The following is a 17961-nucleotide window of genomic DNA, read 5'->3' as shown; positions in this document are numbered from 1 at the left end:
TAGTGATTTAACACTATTGCAAGGCACTGTATCCGTGTCACAACCTCATTAGGGGCTGAGCCCCCCTAAAGGTCTGATCCTAGAATCGCCCCTGGTCAAAGAATATCGTGATATTTGATTTCATTTTTTCCATATCTCCTTGCTCTACTGTTTATACAGCCCATATGAATATCAGAGAGAAGTTGTGAGTGTGTTTTTCCGGTAGGGAGTTTTCTGTAAGTTGACTGGCTCCTTCCTACTTGTCCTGCCCTCCTCTGGACTAAAAGTGTCTGGAGTTGGAGTCCAACTGTCGCCTCAACTCTCTCCCAGAGCGCACACAGCCGTCTGTTGTATGATGTCTCCTCTCGTTGCCCGCCTGCTGCTTCTTGTCTGCTTGGCTTCACCTCTTTTTGGCGTGGAAAAGGTGAGAAATAGAGGATACCGAAAGGATCCTGACGCTGACAAGGTAAGAGAGATTAGCTAAAATGACCATGCGGCCGCTATTATCATTTCCAAAAGTAGAGATGTGCCATTCCCGCAGAGATGTATGCGTTTTGGACAGATTTTGTGGTTTCCCATAACAAAAAAAAAAGGGCTCATATGAAATTATAGTTATTGTACTCAAATTACTTTAGCCTATTGCCATTTAGCGCGCTTTGTTGTATTGTTTTTAATGCATCTCCATTAACATCCATAGGGCACTTTGCTTTTGAAGTTCCTAAAACTCATCCTGGGATTGCTTTTTCTTGTGGCATGCATTGTTTGCCAGAAGTTTTTTTTTTTTTTTTAAACGACTGATTTCTCAAAAAAGAAAAAAAAGTAATTATGCCGATTCATCCACATGATCCACGTGAATGCTTACAGTGCAATGAGTGTGGTCACCACTTTAGCAAAAAAAAAGGTCTCCAAAATGACCTGGTCCCTGCAGGAGATGATACATGCCGTTTTATTGCTTTGTGTGGTCAGCTGGTTCTCTATTATTCCAGGTCTGGCTGCTCTCCAGCAGACTGGCTGGACAGAAAAAAAGAACCTAACAGGAAGTTGGGGTCTGGCTCATATATACTGTCTGTCTGTCTCTCTCTCTTTGTTATCTATCTGTCTGTCTGTCTTACCAGTTTAAATGAGTGTTGTATGATTAGGCTTTGGAGGAAATTGTTGCTCATATTTTAAGACGGATAGGCTACATGTGTTATAGATCTAATACTATTTTCAAAAAAAAGGCCTACCTGAAGCAGGGTTTAACTATTTAATTTCAATTCACACCAACACCAATTACATAACCCTCAATGCCGTAGGAGGAGAGTGAAGGAACAGAGTGGACACACATTTCTCTCTTCAATCTCTCTCTTGGGAGTCAAATGAAAATGGAATGAAATGTTTATTTAGCTAGGACCACCACTAGTCTGTGGACCCCCCCCCCCTCCCCCTTAGGGACTCCTAGAAGTCTGCATACCCCACTTTGAGAACCACAGAGCTCAAGCAGTTGCTCCTCATTATCCTCCATATTCCATAATTGAGACCACAGTAGAAGGATATACTGAATAGCATCTGATGTTACCATCTGTATCTAGTGCACTGGAAATGATGCAGAAAAGCCAAACTGCACTAGACACTCTGGAGAAGGAAGATCTGCTTATTTGAACAACGTGGTAATCATAAAATCCTATTTTGCATCCTCACGAGATCCTGCAAATCTAAAAAGTCTCAAAGCCAAGCATTATATCCCCGCTGTGCATGCTCCAGGTCAGGAGAGCTTCAGTCCTTGCTTCGGTGTTGACTAATGCATGAAATACTACTGATTTCTCAGCACTTTGGAGGCAAATGCAGCCTTTATGCTTCTGTTACAGTAATGGACTGTGTGCTACTAATATTCAGTAGAGCTGAAGTGTAATTCATGCAGGCAGGCAGCACCACTCTACCGAAACAGCAGACTGGAAGCTAATATTAAAGTCAGATGTGTAGCAAAGTCGACAGAGGTTCCATTCATTAGTCTGCTTTGAAATGTCTCCAAAAATCCCACCCTTAATAAAACTCTAAGACCTTTTCTTGCTGAATATCATCCAAACGAACTCTGTATTTCTACACTTTGCCACCTAAAAAAAAAAAAGTTGTCTGTATTTTCCTGGAGGACAAATTCCAGGTCTATTATAGCACATGCCTACCAAACCACAATCTATTGGTTTTATCACAGACTTCCCAGTTTCCCACAAAGATGATGTCAGACTTCACATCTCCAGGTTGCTCCGGCATAGCCACTTAATGGCTAAAACAGACTCAACCATCTGTTTCACAGGAGCGGAATACATTTGAATACTGTAATTCTGCCTACATTTAGGCTTTTTTTTCTATTCACCCCAGGGACACAAGATGTTGAAACTGGAGTAAAAGCTCTTTGTTCTCCTCTCCTGCCTCTGGACTTTTTTTTGCCTTTTGGCCATGTGTCCCTATAACTGCTCCACAGCTGCATGCTGAGCAAAAGGGCAGCAATGACCCGACAAAAGCCCCATCCAAATCCTTTTGGCATCAGCACTTGTTTAAGGGCGAGGGCACTCTTGTACGTGTCAGTTTATGTCTGTCCTGGCTGAAGGAATGAGTATATGACACTTACCAATCACATAACCGAAATTAAAACCCAACTCCAACTAAAAAAAGCCTTAACAGCTAACCTAGACACTGTAATTTGTTTGTCAAAATGGCTCTTTGAAGAACATATTATTCAAAGCTATTTGGATCTTCATTGTATCTATCTCTGTATGTGGTAGGGTAGTTTTGGCAGCCTCCCCCTGTCTGTGTGTGTGTGTGTGTGTGTGTGTGTGTGTGTGTGTGTGTTTGAGTCAGCTTGAGTAAGACGCAGCATCTGTTTAAACATAGCAGGAAATTCATCTGGACAATGAATCACACGTATAGATGGGTGGCCAAACACCTACGGTACTAATTTCGGCTGTCACCAAGCCTTCAGTTCCTCATTAACACACAATGTCATTCACTTGCTTTTCGCCCTAATGGTTGCTGGTTCTATTGCTTTGCCTTGGTTTGGATCCCATCTGTTTTTACACTTATTTCAGCCCTATGGCAGTGTATTTGTTTATATGACTTGTTGTGTGTGACGGTTGGATGAATGGCAGCATTTAGGTGTCTATGGTGCATGCAGCCCAAACTGGGACATATCCCCCACAGGGAGAAAAAAGAAAATCTAAAACAGGAAGTTAGATAACAATAGACTCTGCTGATGTTAATGCATGTCTTCTTCGCAGTGTCACCATCACCACTTCTTCTTCCCCCCCCCCAGTATGGCAGTTGCATGCAGGGGCCAGCAGGCCCCACTGGCAGAGAGGGTAACCCTGGCACCAACGGCATCCCGGGGACACCGGGCATCCCTGGCCGTGACGGACTCAAAGGGGAGAAAGGCGAGTGCATTAACGAGATCTTCGAGGAGCCCTGGAGGCCCAACTACAAGCAGTGTGCCTGGAACTCTCTCAATTATGGGATTGACCTTGGTAAAGTAGCTGTAAGTATAAACCGTTCCACAGTTGTAAACATAAACATTCTAAATGGCGCCAAGTTGATTTCCTGTTGCAGTGTATGTAAACGACATCAACTGACAGTAAGTTAACAAGGGGCCAGGCTGTTGCCTAGCAATGGAATTCCATTGAAAAGGTCTATAAGGAAACTCCGAATGACATGTTTCTGAGCAATGTGGGTGTCCGTTGCAATCATTTTACAAATTTACCGAAATGGTATATGACCACAGCAGTGCATAAAAGTGTCAGAATGTCCCTATGCTGTGTTGCAGGACTGCACGTTCACCAAGCTGCGTTCAGACAGCTCCCTCAGAGTCCTCTTCAGTGGTTCCCTCAGACTCAAGTGTAAAAACGCATGCTGCCAGAGGTGGTACTTCACCTTCAATGGAGCAGAGTGCACAGGACCCCTGCCCATAGAGTCCATCATCTACTTAGACCAAGGAAGTCCAGAGCTCAACTCAACCATCAACATCCACAGAACGTCCTCAGGTACGACTCAAGTCACAGGCTTTGCTGTGCAATAAATCTAAACCAACAATCTTTTTTTTTGTTTTAGTTTGAAGCAACGTTTTGGGAAATGCGCTTAGTCACTTTCTTACTGAGAGTTGGATGTTAGTTACATGAGCTTAAGCTAGAGACAGCAGCTAGTTAGCTTAGCTTAACATAAAGACTAGAGGCAGGGGGAAACGGCTAGCCTGGCTTTTTTCAAACGCTACAAAATCTGCCAATTAGCACCTCTAAAGCTTATAAAGTAACAACGTTACATCTAGTTTGTTTAGTCCTTTTAAAAACCTAATTGTAAAAACATAAAGTTGCAGTTTAAAGGGGGTCATTATGTGCTTAGTCTATATCCACGACATTCCACATCCCGGATTGCTCCGGTGCCACCAAAAATTCGGCCGGATGTCACTCTTTTCGGCCGGATTCCCTCACCTTCCTCTGTCTTTGTGTTGGCGTTCTAACCTCTGGTGGATTTGTGAGGACTATGGTTAACTGCTCCTCAGATCTCTGCAGGGTAAATCCAGACAGCTAGCTAGACTATCTGTCCAATCTGAGTTTTCTGTTGCACGACTAAAACTACTTTTGAACGTACACATGTTCCACCAAAACAAATTCCTTCCTGAGACTATTTTGCAGAGGCGCCGTTGCTCTGTCCGATTGTGAATGGTTTAAAGAAATGCCATTAAACCAGAGCACATTTTTCTCCATTCCCAGAATGCTGTGTGGACTAGCCAGACCCTCCTCTGCAGCGCTGTGGAGGAAGGTCTGGCAATGTAACTTCCTGAAGGTTTCACTGGTCGCCTTCAGGATGTTACTGCTCCTAGCTTTCGTTACCTAGGATCACAGACTTTCAATGATCAAGCGACTTTCCCCCTTTTATTGAAAAAAATATATATTTTATTAATTTTGTGTTACTTTCTGTTACCTTTAGACAGATCTAAGCTAGCTGTTACCTATTTCCAGTCTTTTTCTGCTAAGCTGAACTAACCGGCCGCTGGTTGTATATTTACTAAACAGATATGAGAGTGGTATCTTCTCCTCTAACTGTCGGCAAGAGAGCAAATAAGCATATTTCCCCCAAATGTCAAACTATTCCTTATACTTTAAAAGTGCCCATATTATGAAAAAATCACTTTTTCTGGGATTTGGGGTGTTATGTTGTGTCTCTGGTGCTTCCACACACATACAAACTTTGAAAAAAATCCACCCATGCTGTTTAGAGTGAGATACAGTTTCTGAATGTGTCCTGCCTTCAGTGTCTGGGTGAGCTGTTCAAAATCGGCACGGCTTGTGACGTCACAAGCCGAAACAAGCAGGCTAACCGCAACCATTAGCTCGTAGCGTTAGCATGCTAACGCTAACGCTAGCATGCTAACGCTAGCATGCTACCTCGTTCTCAATAGCAAAGCACTGCTACAACACACACAAGTTCACCATAATCTACAAAAGAACTACTTCCATGTGCGCCCTCATTTAGAAGTCTCCCAGCTAATCCTGCCTTGTAACTGACCGAAGTTGTAGAAACAGCCTTTCTTTTACTGTCTATGGAGCTAGCTAGCTGACATGATCTACATCTGAGCTACTGCACATGTGCAAGTGCAATCAAAGATAGTACAGAAGAAGAAGAAGAAAAGAGGTCTCACTCTGTAGCTAAAACAGAGACCAGCTGAAAAGAGGATCTGCAGCAGTGAGAGAGAGCACTGCAGTACAACAAAAAGATGGTGTTTTTTGAAAATTAAACCATGTAAACCTATTCTGGTACAACCTTAAAATACAATTATGAACCTGAAAATGAGCATAATATGGCTGCTTTAAAGTTCTCATATTACAGTATGCTCATTTTCAGGTTCATAATTGTATTTAGAGGTTGTACCAGTATAGGTTTACATGGTTTAATAAAAAAGAAAAGAAAAAACACCATTTTGTTGTACTGCACATTGGTGCAGCTCCTCCTTTCACCCTGTGTGTTGAACTCTCTGTTTTAGCTACAGAGTGAGACCTCTCACTTCTGTTCCATCTTTGTTGGGAGTCGCACATGTGCATTAGCTAGGTGGGGACTACTAGCCAGTCAGAAGCAGAGTATGAGGGCGTGCCCTGACAGTACCTAGGTAAGGACTACTAGCCAGTCAGAAGCAGAGTATGAGGGCGTGCCCTGACAGTACCTAGGTAAGGACTACTAGCCAGTCAGAAGCAGAGTATGAGGGCGTGCCCTGACAGTAGCTAGGTAAGGACTACTAGCCAGTCAGAAGCAGAGTATGAGGGCGTGCCCTGACCACACCTAGCTAAGGACTACTAGCCAGTCAGAAGCAGAGTATGAGGGCGTGCCCTGACAGTACCTAGGTAAGGACTACTAGCCAGTCAGAAGCAGAGTATGAGGGCGTGCCATGCTAGCAGCTAGGTGAGCATTATAACGTGTGTTCCAAAGTGACGCATGTTTGTCTCTGAAGTAAAGGCTGGACTACAATAGAGCTGTTTGGAGCAGTTTGTGAACAGTGTTTTCTGTTGGAGATGGTAAGTCCCTTTGGGGGGGACTTTGGGCTTTTTCATTTTGTAAACCTATAACGTGCACAAAAAAGATACATAACACTATAAAGGAAAGGGGAAAAAGCCAAAAAGCATAATAATGAGCACTTTAAGAAGTTAATTAAGTGCTGTGGATGATGAAAAGCCTTGTCAACTATCTTTCAACATTACACTCTTCCAATTTAGAAAGTTCAACACTGTGCCATGAAACTAAACAATTAACAGTTTCCATCTCTGGAGACAATTTGGGTGTTCCCTGAAAGTCACTGCTGAAATTGTACTGCTTTTCTTCTTGTTTCCTCTCCAGTTGAAGGGCTGTGTGAGGGCGTCAAAGCAGGCTTGGTGGATGTGGCCGTGTGGGTGGGGACCTGTGCCGACTATCCCAGAGGGGACGCATCTACAGGCTGGAATTCAGTATCCAGGATTATCATTGAGGAACTGCCCAAATAAATAAAAAAGTTACATGTAAGGGAGGGCCCAGTCCTGGTAGTATGACAGTATGTCATCTGGCCCTCCAAAACGATCAGGTGCGGTTTGCTGAGGCGTCACAGCATCACTGATGGTAACTTGAATGTTTTTTAGTTTTTTTATTGTGTTTAAATACTATACTATTTGACAGGCCTATAAACAAGAATACTGTGTCATTCTGTCTACCAGAAATAAACTTTGTACTGTAGCGTTTCTGCTTATGGGTGCTGTTGGTATATAGTAACTATTTAACAGACATTGTGACAAGACATCGGTAATATTTAAACTATATACTCATGTGACATGTTAATAAAGTCATCTTTTTTTTTAAAAGAATTTAACTTCATGACCACTTGTTATGTTTAGAAGCTTTGGAATACCCTGCACTCAATTCAATGTAGTCACAAAGTAATACATGTAATTTATTTATACACTATCAAACATGACAATGCAGATAAAGCAGTTTGGATTTTATAAGAAAAGCTTATAAAGCAATGTAGTTACATACTGTATTTTTGCCAGGAAACAAATGCATTGTGGGATAAATGTATTGGCTTGTTTGGAACACAAAAAACATCTCCATTGCTGCTGTCTATTTACAAAGAAATTATTTAAAAGAGACAAACTAATATCACACACACACACACACACACACACACACACACACACACACACACACACACACACACACACACACAACCAGAACCCTGAAAAGATCTCCAATTTGCTGTTAATAATCAGCTTTTCATAGTTCATCCTGTGTTCCTTCCTGCTGCCAAGAAAACATCAAATGTAAACATGACTATGATGACATTTATCAAACTCCTCTAATAAAAAAGGCTGACTTACTGTACACATCATTAAAAAAAAGACTAACATCATGGCGGCGTGTCCTTTGGCGTGTAGAGCAACATACTCTATCCCAGAAGTGTTTGTCATGCATCTGGAAATCCACAGTTTATTCCATTTCTCAATCAAACTTCTTCATTCATTTTCAGCGAAATGAATGCTTCTCAAATCAGCGCTGAGAGCTCAGTTTCAGTCTAAGGCATTTCTCTCTGGATGGCACCAAATTGTCAGTGTGAGTCTCTGCAGCTGCCCATGCTGTAAGAGCCATTTTCATTTGTTTTGGGTGTAGGACACAAATTGTCCACTGGTGTCACTAGTGTACTTTTGAGTGATGTCTGTTTAGGTAGGAACCTTTCAACAGGTAACGAGGTGCTGTTAATCGGAGGAGCACAAATAGTTTTTGACTGCATCAAATCGCCACACACCGCAACGCTCATGTGGATGTGTAAATGTTTGTTGATGGAGCATAATTCAGTAGGCTACTGAAGGCGTCAGCTAGTTTACTAGCCATAGACTGTATAGCAGCCACTCAGTGGCTTTAAGTTTTTAGGCTTAGCCATTATACATGCCATGCTTTTAAAGCTTTAGTGCGTAACTTTTTGATATTAATGAACGTCCGGTACATTCAAGCCATTGCCAAATGAGTTGCTACAAAGCTAATTAAGACTATCAGCTCCACACAACTCTCTCTGGATTTCTCAGTATGACTATGTTCAGAAGATTGATTCGTCCGGCAACTTTCGCACGCAGAAACTCAAGTGAAGATAATGACCTCTTCTGAAGAGTCCATCATGTTTTTTTTAATCCTCCGTGTCCTCCTTGGCTACTAGCAACTGCGTGGAGGAGGGGGGGTGCGCGGTCACAGAAGGCTTGTATCATGTGGACGTGCCGGCAGTTTTGTTGTCATTACTTAGAATTCTTCATGGGGGCGACAGAAACTACGCACTATAGCTTTAAGCCTCATTGATCTTGACCCAGAAGGTAGCGGGACAAATTCTCATAAACTACAAAGGTGATGCAGCAGGCAGGAGTGACACGAATCACGTTGGGAATGATGCCTTTGTAGAAACCAATGACGCCTTCGTTCCTGCAGAGAAAGGGCAAAGACAATGACAATGGCTCAAATTGTACATTACTTGACAGCCAAATTTGGAAACTAAGTAGGGTGGCATGTTCGGCCCCTGTGGGAGTGGGATCAGTATCGTACCTCCATGTCCGTCTGATGACATCAAGAACTCCATTGTATGTATTGTGCTGGTCTTGCAGGCGAGCTCGCACCACCTGATATGGGTATGTCGTGGCCACGGCAAAGATTTTGGATAATGCTGCCATTGTGATATATTCCAATGCACTCTGTTTACACAGATAAAAAGATGAAGAGGGCAGTGAGCAGAGTAGGAAAACCGATGAGTCACTTCTTCAACTGCTAGTTATCGATCCGCTGTGGGCTCAGTCTTATTAAACTGAAAAGTTACACGTGTTACGCCTGACTTTTATTAAACACACGGAGCATGTTTCCAGACAGCCTGGGGCTCATGTGGGGTTAATGACTCACCAGCTTCGCATCTGAAGGCACTTTCCTGTATTTGTTGTAGCCTCTCTTGAGCTCTTCGTAGGCCATGAACTGCAGCGCTCCGTGAGATGTGCCAAACAGACCAGGAACAAAACCCTTAGACAAAAAAAAAAAAAGTCAGTCTTTCATCACACACATTATACCCATAGTATGCCTGGTCTATAAATGCCCACTACGCTGCATCTGTAGCTCCCTGATTCTCACTGAGTAATTAGGTAGCAATTATCCTGCCAGGCTAATAGAATGTACATTAAGCTTCACAATTCTGGCTGTTATTACCATCATTCAAGGCTTGTTAATGGTTATATGTACATATTTGTTTCTGTATTTACTGTTTGTTTATTTCATACCCTTTCTGATTCTGACTCTAAGTTCTCTACTACAGCTAATATACCGGTAGGCTGTTGACGCCCTCTAGTGGTGATTACTTAACCAATCCAAAACTTCATTTCAGCCTAGTAGGATAAAGGACAACTTTTGCTGTACTAGTGAACCCCATAAATCCTCTACAAAACAGTGTACCTGTCATTGGGTAAAATGAGCATCTCATGTGTTGCTATATTACATGAAAGTACAGAGATACACAGATGTTTAACCTTATATAGTCCTGGCACTCCCTCGTGGCGGTAGATCTTGACCAGGGCATCTATCATCCCCTTGTACTGTTTACTGCCTGGGTCAGCGTTGTACTGGAGCACCAGCCGGGTCTTGGTCACCCAGATTGGGTTGGTTAGGGTGAGCGTCAGGATGCCTAGGGTGAGGACAAGTATAGGCAGTGTTAGAATGAGATCAAAGACATTTTCCAAATGAAGACTCTCTGAGGTACATTCAGTGATAGAGCCCGACCGATAAAGGATTTTTAAGGCCGATATCGATACAAATATTTGGTGATTTAAAAATCCGATATATCGGCCGATATATATTTAACAAAAAAATCCAGAAACGCGTAACAAAACATAAACTGATTTCTCTAACATTAGTTATTTGTAGTTATTTATGAGTCCTCTCTAAAATAATATGATAATGCAGTTTAAAAATAAGTTTGTTTTATTGTCACGACAGAACAGAGGAACATCAAAATATATTAAAGTTCTGATAAATAAAATGTATATGCCAGCACATCATAACATGGTTGAAGGGGGTTTTGTCCGTTTATTTTCTTTTTTAAATATTAATTTATCGCCATTATAAATACCGATACCGATAGTTTGGAAAATGCCTAATATCAGCTGATAATATCGGCCCGCCGATACATCGGTCGGGCTCTAATTCAGTGGTTAGATACACATGATTGTTAACAAACACACACACACAGCCGGCTCATTCTTTTACTGTATGTGGCTGCAGATCTAAACCTACACCCTGCAAGACAGGATCAAGTGGTTCTCCTCGACAAAAGAGGAAAAAAAGGCATGATGTAAGAGACGTTGATTGTGTTATTTTGGTGCCCTGCTGTTTTTGCAGACTACAGTGATAAACGATATGTTCAGCCGTGGTTCTGTGTGCCAAAACATCCTATACATGAGGCAGGAGACAAAACTCACTCAAGCCAAAAGGAAGGCCACAAGTCTGCAGCTTGTCCAATAAGAACACAATGACGATTCAGCAGAGGTTTTGGCGACCATACAGTTGAACAAGGTCAGCTGGTCGAATGCATCTTTATATCTGTTGTATCATTGACTATGTTTACATGCACATCATATTCCGGATTTTGCCTTTATTCCAAAAAATACGATATTCAGACTAAGCTGTTTACATGGCTAATGAAAGTGAATATTCCACTAATATTCCTGTTTGCAAAATAAGAAGTTTTCCAGCGGTGGTGGACTTGTTGGACCGTGTGAACACAGCGTCTCTCTTTCATTCCTTCAACCAGCTTCTTGAAAAGGTCGGCGTAGCGACGTGTGCACATATCCAAAAACCTGGTGATATCCAAGTCTTTGATAATGTTTAAAAGTAGCCCCCCCGATTGAGACGCATATTCAAATCCATTGTCCAAAGAATGCCTCTAAAACCCAAATAGTACCGGAATATCCCACATCTTAATCAGAAAATGCTATAGTCGGAAAAAAGGCCTTTTATGCGGAATATCCAACCAGAGTATGCGGTTTACATGACCTGTATCAAATTCTGAATATTATCATATTTGAAATAATTGTGGAATATTGGTGTGCGTGTAAACGTACTGATTGTGATAGTAAAGTTGGCCTGGCAATGTATCGCTTCAATCGCAATGTCGAAAACCAGCGGCCGAACTGCATTATGGCAATATTTACGTCATTTGGACGACTCTTTACATTCTGATCCTTGCACATTATGTTAATGTTTAAAGTTCTTAATAAAAACAGAAAATACTATGTACTTGTCATTTGTCAAGTATTTAATTAACACAGGGGTTTAGCAAAATAGGCTTCACCACATGGTTATTTCATACAGACTATCTATTTATTGAATAACCAGAAAACATGCAGCGTGATAAATATTGTTATCGAGATATGGAATGACCTATCGGGATAGAAGATTTGGGCCATATCGCCCAGCCCTAGTACTGTTACATTTATACACTGACGTCATGAATCCTTTATAAACTCCATGCTGGGATAGTGCTATTTTCTGACTTTAGATGTCTACAGTCATGTGAACAAATTAGGACACCCATGCTAAAGTTGACTAAAAAGAGGAATAAAAAAATCATCTTTAGGAAATTGATCTTAATGCCTTAATTAAAAAAAATGAGGAAAAATCCAACCTTTAAGGACACCAATTTTCTTTGTGAATGAATAATGTATCGTAAATAAATAGATGTTCTTCCTTAAACTACAGGGGGCATAAGTAAGTACACCCCTATGTTAAATTCCCATAGAGGCAGGCAGATTTTTATTTTTAAAAGGCCAGTTATTTCATGGATCCAGGATACTATGCATCCTGATAAAGTTCCCTTGGCCTTTGGAATTAAAATAGCCCCACATCATCACATACCCTTCACCATACCCCTAGACTCTATTGCCCCTCATCGGATTAAATCTATTAAACCTAAGGCGGACCCCTGGCTAAATCATACCACAAGGGCCCTTAGGCAACACTGCAGAAAAGCTGAACGAAGATGGAAGAAGGACAATTTACATGTATCACTGGGTTTACTAAGGGATAGTCTAGCAGCATACCAGAAGGCTGTGAAGGTGGCAAAGATGCACCATCTCTCTTCCGTCATAGCTAGCAGCTGCCATGAACCTAGAGTGTTATTTAATACTATTAACTCTGTTGTAAATCCATGCACCTCTGCTCCGACAGATGTTTCAATCAGTACATGTGAGAAATTTCTCTGTTATTTTATCAACAAAGTAGCATCTGTCAGGAAAAATGCCAGTGCTAATTTTAAAGTGTTTGTACCTGCTTCTCCTGTACACTTAGCTGTGTTTGAGGAATTTAAACCACTTTCACTGACGTTACTTACGTCATGGTTTACGTTACGTTAGTGAGGTTGTACAACAAATGAAACCCACTAATGGTCCCCTAGACATTGTTCCCGCCAGAATGGTGAAGGAGGTTTTTAATAGCACCATTGGGTCGAGTCTTCTTACTTTTTTTAATTCTTGTCTTAGTTTAGGTTCTGTCCCAGCTGCCTTCAAACATGCTGTGGTCAGGCCCCTACTTAAGAAGCCTAATCTTGACCCCACAGTGTTGTCAAATTTTAGACCAGTCTCTCATCTGCCTTTTCTTTCTAAGGTTTTGGAAAAAGTTGTTTTCATACAGTTACAAGCCTTTCTACAGCAGAACTCTGTGTTTGAAAAATTTCAATCTGGTTTCAGATCACGCCACAGTACTGAGTCTGCACTGTTGAGAGTACATAATGACATTGCCTTGTCTGTAGATGCCGGGAATCCTACTGTTTTAGTGCTCTTGGACCTCACAGCGGCTTTTGACACTGTGGACCATGCAGTCCTCCTCTCTCGCCTTGAGCATTGTGTAGGCATCAGAGGCACGGCACTTGAATGGTTTAGCTCCTATTTGGCTAATAGGAGCTTTTCTATCATGATTGGTGACCTCTTCTCGTCAGCTGCTCCTCTCTCTTGTGGGGTTCCCCAGGGCTCAATTCTTGGCCCCATTCTGTTCTCTTTATATATGCTGCCTTTAGGGGCTATTATAGGAAAGCATAAACTGTCATTTCATTGTTACGCAGATGATTTGCAAATCTATTTGCCTATTAAAGCAAATGACAGTGTCGCACTAAACTCCCTGCTTAGTTGCATCACTGATATTAAGCTGTGGCTTTCAGAAAACTTTCTTAATTTGAATGAAGATAAAACGGAGTGTATTATTTTCAGTACTTCAGGCACGCAAAATGGTCCAGCTTTGAGTTTGGGAGCTCTAGCATCCTACACTAGGTCAGCTGTCAAAAATTTGGGGGTTACTTTTGATTGCAGCATGAAATTTGACAAGCAGATCAGTGATGTTGTTAGAATGAGCTTTTTCCAGCTTCGTCTCCTGGCTAAAGTTAAGCCTTTCCTCAACAGGCACGATCTAGAAAAGGCAATTCATGCCTTTATTAGTTCTAGGTTGGATTATTGTAATGCTCTTTACGTTGGTCTGAATCAGACCTCCATCGCACGTCTTCAACTTGTGCAAAATGCAGCTGCTCGCTTTTTAACAAACACATCTCTACACCCTTCATTGGCTCCCTGTGCGTTTTAGAATCGATTTTAAGATTTTATTGTTTGCTTTCAAGGCCTTAAATGGTCTGGCCCCGGAGTATTTGTCCGAAATTTTAACTTTGCGGGAGCACAACCGGTCATTGCGGTCTTCAAACCAGCGACTTTTAGAAGTGCCAAGGTCTAGATATAAACGGTGGGGTGACCAGGCTTTTGCAGTTGCTGCTCCGAGACTCTGGAACAAGTTACCCCCTGATATCCGCACTATTACAGATGTAGCTCTTTTTAGGTCCAACCTTAAAACGCATCTGTTTAGTCAGGCTTTTAATACGTAGCAGTGGTGTGACGATTTCATTCTTCTGTTTCTCTGTAACTATTTCTGATTTTACATGTTCTTTCTTTATATTGTATGATATGTGTTTTTATTCTTGGTTTCGATGTTAAGCACTTTGGATACCTGCTGGTTGCTGTGAAGTGCTATATAAATAAAGTTTGATTGATTGATTGATACCCCCACATCATCACATCCCCTTCACCATACCTAGAGATTGGCATGGTTTGATTTCAGTTAGCCTAATAGCTGGTTTGATTTGCATTGAGAGATGAATTTATGGAAAGTACCCCATGCCAATCTCTAGGTATGGTGAAGGCTATGTGATGATGTGGGGGTGTGGTGACGGGTATGTGATGATGTGGGGGTATGGTGGACCATGTCTACAGAATAGGACATGTTTTACTGGTTGGACAGTATAAATATATAAATAAGGACCATGTCTACAGAACAGGACATGGTTTACTGGTTGGACAGTATAAAATATATAAATAAAGAGAACAGGACATGTTTTACTGGTTGGACAGTATAAATATATAAATAAGGACCATGTCTACAGAACAGGACATGTTCTACTGGTTGGACAGTATAAAATAAATAAATAAAGAGAACAGGACATGTTCTACTGGTTGGACAGAATAAATATATAAATAAGGACCATGTCTACAGAACAGGACATGTTTTACTGGTTGGACAGTATAAAATAAATAAAGAGAACAGAACACAACTTTTCTTTCTCTTCTCTGATTCGTTCCGTCTTGTTGTCTGTATCTATTTCTTCACTCACCCTGTCACTCTGTTGAAATATGCACACACGTGGTACGCTCCATAGGGTTTGTCACGTAGTGGCCCCGTGCGCTGACGTGCACTAACATGTGCACGTGGCACGGTAACTGGCCAATGAAACATGATCATTACAGCGTTTCAAGCTCTAAATCAAACACAACTAAGCCACACAGCCAACAGACGGGACGCAGCGCTCCACAAAATAAACTAAATATTGAATACTTACCGCGACACTTTCGATATATTGCGATAACGATATTGAGTCGATATATCTTGCACCCCTAGATATAATATTGCGCAACGTGATATTGCGATAACGATATTGAGTCGATATATCTTGCACCCCTATCCCAAAGCACTCCTCACCTCAACTCTCGGGATATGGCTGACTTCTGTTTACTCCATTGGCACAGCGCAGTAACAGGCTCTCAACCCAATGGAGTACCTTATAGAACATTTCTAACATATTGCTGAATAATACATCAAATATTGAGGCTGTTTTGCAGGCAAAAGTGGCTCCTACCCAGTGCTAGTCAGGTGTTCTTAATAAAAAAAAACACTACTGAGTGCCCGAGAACTTTTGGATTGTTCATGCAGTTTAAAGCAGCTAAAAGAAATCCTGTCTTCTCTCTCTTGGTATTTTCGGGTTTTTCCTGAAATCTTTTGATAGGCTTAATTGTCAGCCCCTAACTCCATCTGGCAAGCAGGAAGCAGATCCTTGACCCTGTGACACTAAAATGAACAGAAGGGCTTGTTTACTAATTTGTATCTACCAACTGGCCAGACAGGCACTGCCCGTAGTAGTTGACTGTGTACTAATTATATGTGTGTGTCAGACTGGTGTTCAGATGCATGTAGGAGGACTAACCTGCTTCGGCTGCACACACCAGGTGCTCTGTGGCACTCAGTTCAGTTTGACGGCCCTCCTTGGTGTACCCTTTGAATGCATTGTAGCTGTAAGGAACGATTAGTGTGGGACATAAGAAATGTTACAGTTACAGATCATTTAAAAAAAACAGGTCAAAACAATTCATAAGAAATATCATGATGCAGACATGATCCATTAGGTTTATAGCTTACGTACAAAAAGAAGTAGAGACCCCAAGATGCTCCAGCACCCCAAATATTGGGTGTCACTCCTTGGTAGAGTCCTCTGAGTCCCTCCTGCTGCCAAACACTCTTCATACAGTGCAGTATGCCACTGTACTTAGGTCTAAGTTCCAATCCATCACTTACTACATTGAAAGGAAATCAAAGAGCTTTTGTTTAATCATATCGTCCAAATATAACATGATACCAACAATTTCTAAAATGAATTTAGTTAAGCCACGTTCATAATTCATAGAGCTCCAACTAGCAAGAAAGTCAAGACAAATGACGTTGACGGCATTATTACATTAGACAATCATTAATAAAGTATAAGGTAGGGCTGGGCAATATATTGATATTACATCGACATCGATATATGAGACTAGATATCGTCTTACATTTTGGATATCGTAATATCTTAATATGACACACGTGGTGTCTTTTCCTGGTTTTAAAGGCTGCATTACAGTAAAGTGATGTACTTTTCTGGACTTACCAGACTGTCTTATTTGCCTTTACCCACCTAGTCATAGTATCCACATTATTGGTGATTATTTATCAAAACTCCCATTGTGTAAATATTTTGTAAAAGCACCAATAGTCAACCCTACAATATCGACATCGATGTATTTGGTCAAAAATATCGTGATATTTGATTTTCTCCATATCGCCCAGCTCTAAAGGCTAATGTCATACTGTAACGTTACCTGCAAACCTGATTTTGACCAGATCCAGAGGATGAAGAACCAGTGTTGACACCACTCCTCCACTGAGTCCTGCGACCAGGTTTTCTATCTTTACATGGCTGAAGACCTGCTGGACATGTCCGGCTATTGACACAGCAGAAACGGGTTTGCCGGACACTGTCTTTGTGACGTTAACGGTACCGTGGTTTGGAGCGGAACTCATTTCTACCCGGTAACGCTGATAATTAACTTAAGTTAGCTCCTGTCGCGGAAATGCTCTAATTTTCCTTTATAGCATTTTAGACGACAACTTACACGGTTACACACACGGTACTAACTTCTTGAAACGTGCTCATTTTCATTACCAACTGAACCACGTTTTTGACATGCGGTACCACTTTGTGGTTGATGTAACTAATGTGTTCCATGTCAAGCAGCCGTGCCACTGCTTGACCTTGCTGCTAACATCCATGCTAGTAATACATTATTGCCAAAGCGACATAATTAAGAGTAGTGCTTCCGGTTGTTACCTTCAAAATAAAACCATTTTATACGAACGATAAATTGTTTAGTTTTTGTTTTTTTATAAACCCACATTCACAACCTTGACCCACTCCGACATCACACAACCAACTGCACCCCCTGCCTCTTCCTGACCGCTACCCACTGACCCCTGACCCCCAACCTGCACTAAGGGTCGGTAAAATGGATGTGTGTCAGCACTTTTTAGAAACAGAAGATCAGGAACCACCAGGCCCAGACAAGCATGTCACCCTCTTTCGCCTGGAAGTCTGTGTTGACCAGCTGGCCCTACCCAGATCTTCAACAGATCACTGGAGCTGTGTGAAGTCCCCTCCTGCTTCAAAAGCTCCACAATCATCCAAGTGACAAAGTCCCCAAGAAACCCTCCATCACAGGATTAAATGACTACAGGGCCCATCGCCATTAAATATGAGAACACCAGGGACATAATTATTCAATTAGCCTATCAAAACTTAAGAACAGT

General features: G+C 41.6%; 2 protein-coding genes across 4 annotated transcripts; one reads left to right on the top strand and one right to left on the bottom strand.

Annotated features, from left to right (window-relative positions):
- Positions 1-124: 124 nt before the first annotated feature.
- On the top strand, positions 125-7862 carry LOC116066528 (collagen triple helix repeat-containing protein 1). Of its 3 annotated transcripts, XM_031322640.2 has the most exons (5): positions 125-445; positions 1551-1628; positions 3269-3487; positions 3773-3989; positions 6832-7862. In XM_031322640.2, the coding sequence occupies exons 1-5, from the start codon at positions 332-334 to the stop codon at positions 6972-6974; spliced, it is 771 nt and encodes a 256-aa protein (XP_031178500.1). In that variant the 5' UTR covers positions 125-331; the 3' UTR covers positions 6975-7862. The 3 variants fall into 3 exon arrangements, with proteins under 3 accessions (XP_031178500.1, XP_031178503.1, XP_031178502.1); XM_031322643.2 differs by lacking the exon at positions 1551-1628 and having other exon boundaries at positions 132-403; XM_031322642.2 differs by lacking the exon at positions 1551-1628 and having other exon boundaries at positions 134-445.
- A 708-nt stretch (positions 7863-8570) lies between these two features.
- On the bottom strand, positions 8571-17446 carry LOC116066676 (mitochondrial folate transporter/carrier). Its single transcript, XM_031322873.2, has 7 exons — positions 16977-17446; positions 16265-16415; positions 16049-16134; positions 10011-10165; positions 9397-9510; positions 9049-9194; positions 8571-8928 (listed from the first exon to the last, which is right to left on the bottom strand). The coding sequence occupies exons 1-7, from the start codon at positions 17176-17178 to the stop codon at positions 8802-8804; spliced, it is 981 nt and encodes a 326-aa protein (XP_031178733.1). The 5' UTR covers positions 17179-17446; the 3' UTR covers positions 8571-8801.
- Positions 17447-17961: the final 515 nt, after the last annotated feature.

The sequence above is a fragment of the Sander lucioperca genome, chromosome 10, assembly GCF_008315115.2.
Source record: "Sander lucioperca isolate FBNREF2018 chromosome 10, SLUC_FBN_1.2, whole genome shotgun sequence".
Classification (NCBI taxonomy): Eukaryota; Metazoa; Chordata; class Actinopteri; order Perciformes; family Percidae; genus Sander; species Sander lucioperca.
The sequence above is the reverse complement of the archived record's forward strand: the minus strand, read 5'-3'. Positions and strand labels throughout refer to the sequence as shown.

Bases quoted from the DNA above. Each gene is read 5' to 3' on its own strand.
- LOC116066676 (XM_031322873.2), bottom strand. From the start codon at position 17,178: ATGAGTTCCGCTCCAAACCACGGTACCGTTAACGTCACAAAGACAGTG. The intron at 9,195-9,396 runs GTGAGTCATTAA...CTGTGTAAACAG, and splicing joins TGCCTTCAGATGCGAAGCTG to AGTGCATTGGAATATATCAC. The intron at 8,929-9,048 runs GTACGATACTGA...CTTTCTCTGCAG, and splicing joins GTCATCAGACGGACATGGAG to GAACGAAGGCGTCATTGGTT.
- LOC116066528 (XM_031322640.2), top strand. From the start codon at position 332: ATGATGTCTCCTCTCGTTGCCCGCCTGCTGCTTCTTGTCTGCTTGGCT. The intron at 446-1,550 runs GTAAGAGAGATT...ATCTGTATCTAG, and splicing joins AGGATCCTGACGCTGACAAG to TGCACTGGAAATGATGCAGA. The intron at 3,488-3,772 runs GTAAGTATAAAC...GCTGTGTTGCAG, and splicing joins TTGACCTTGGTAAAGTAGCT to GACTGCACGTTCACCAAGCT.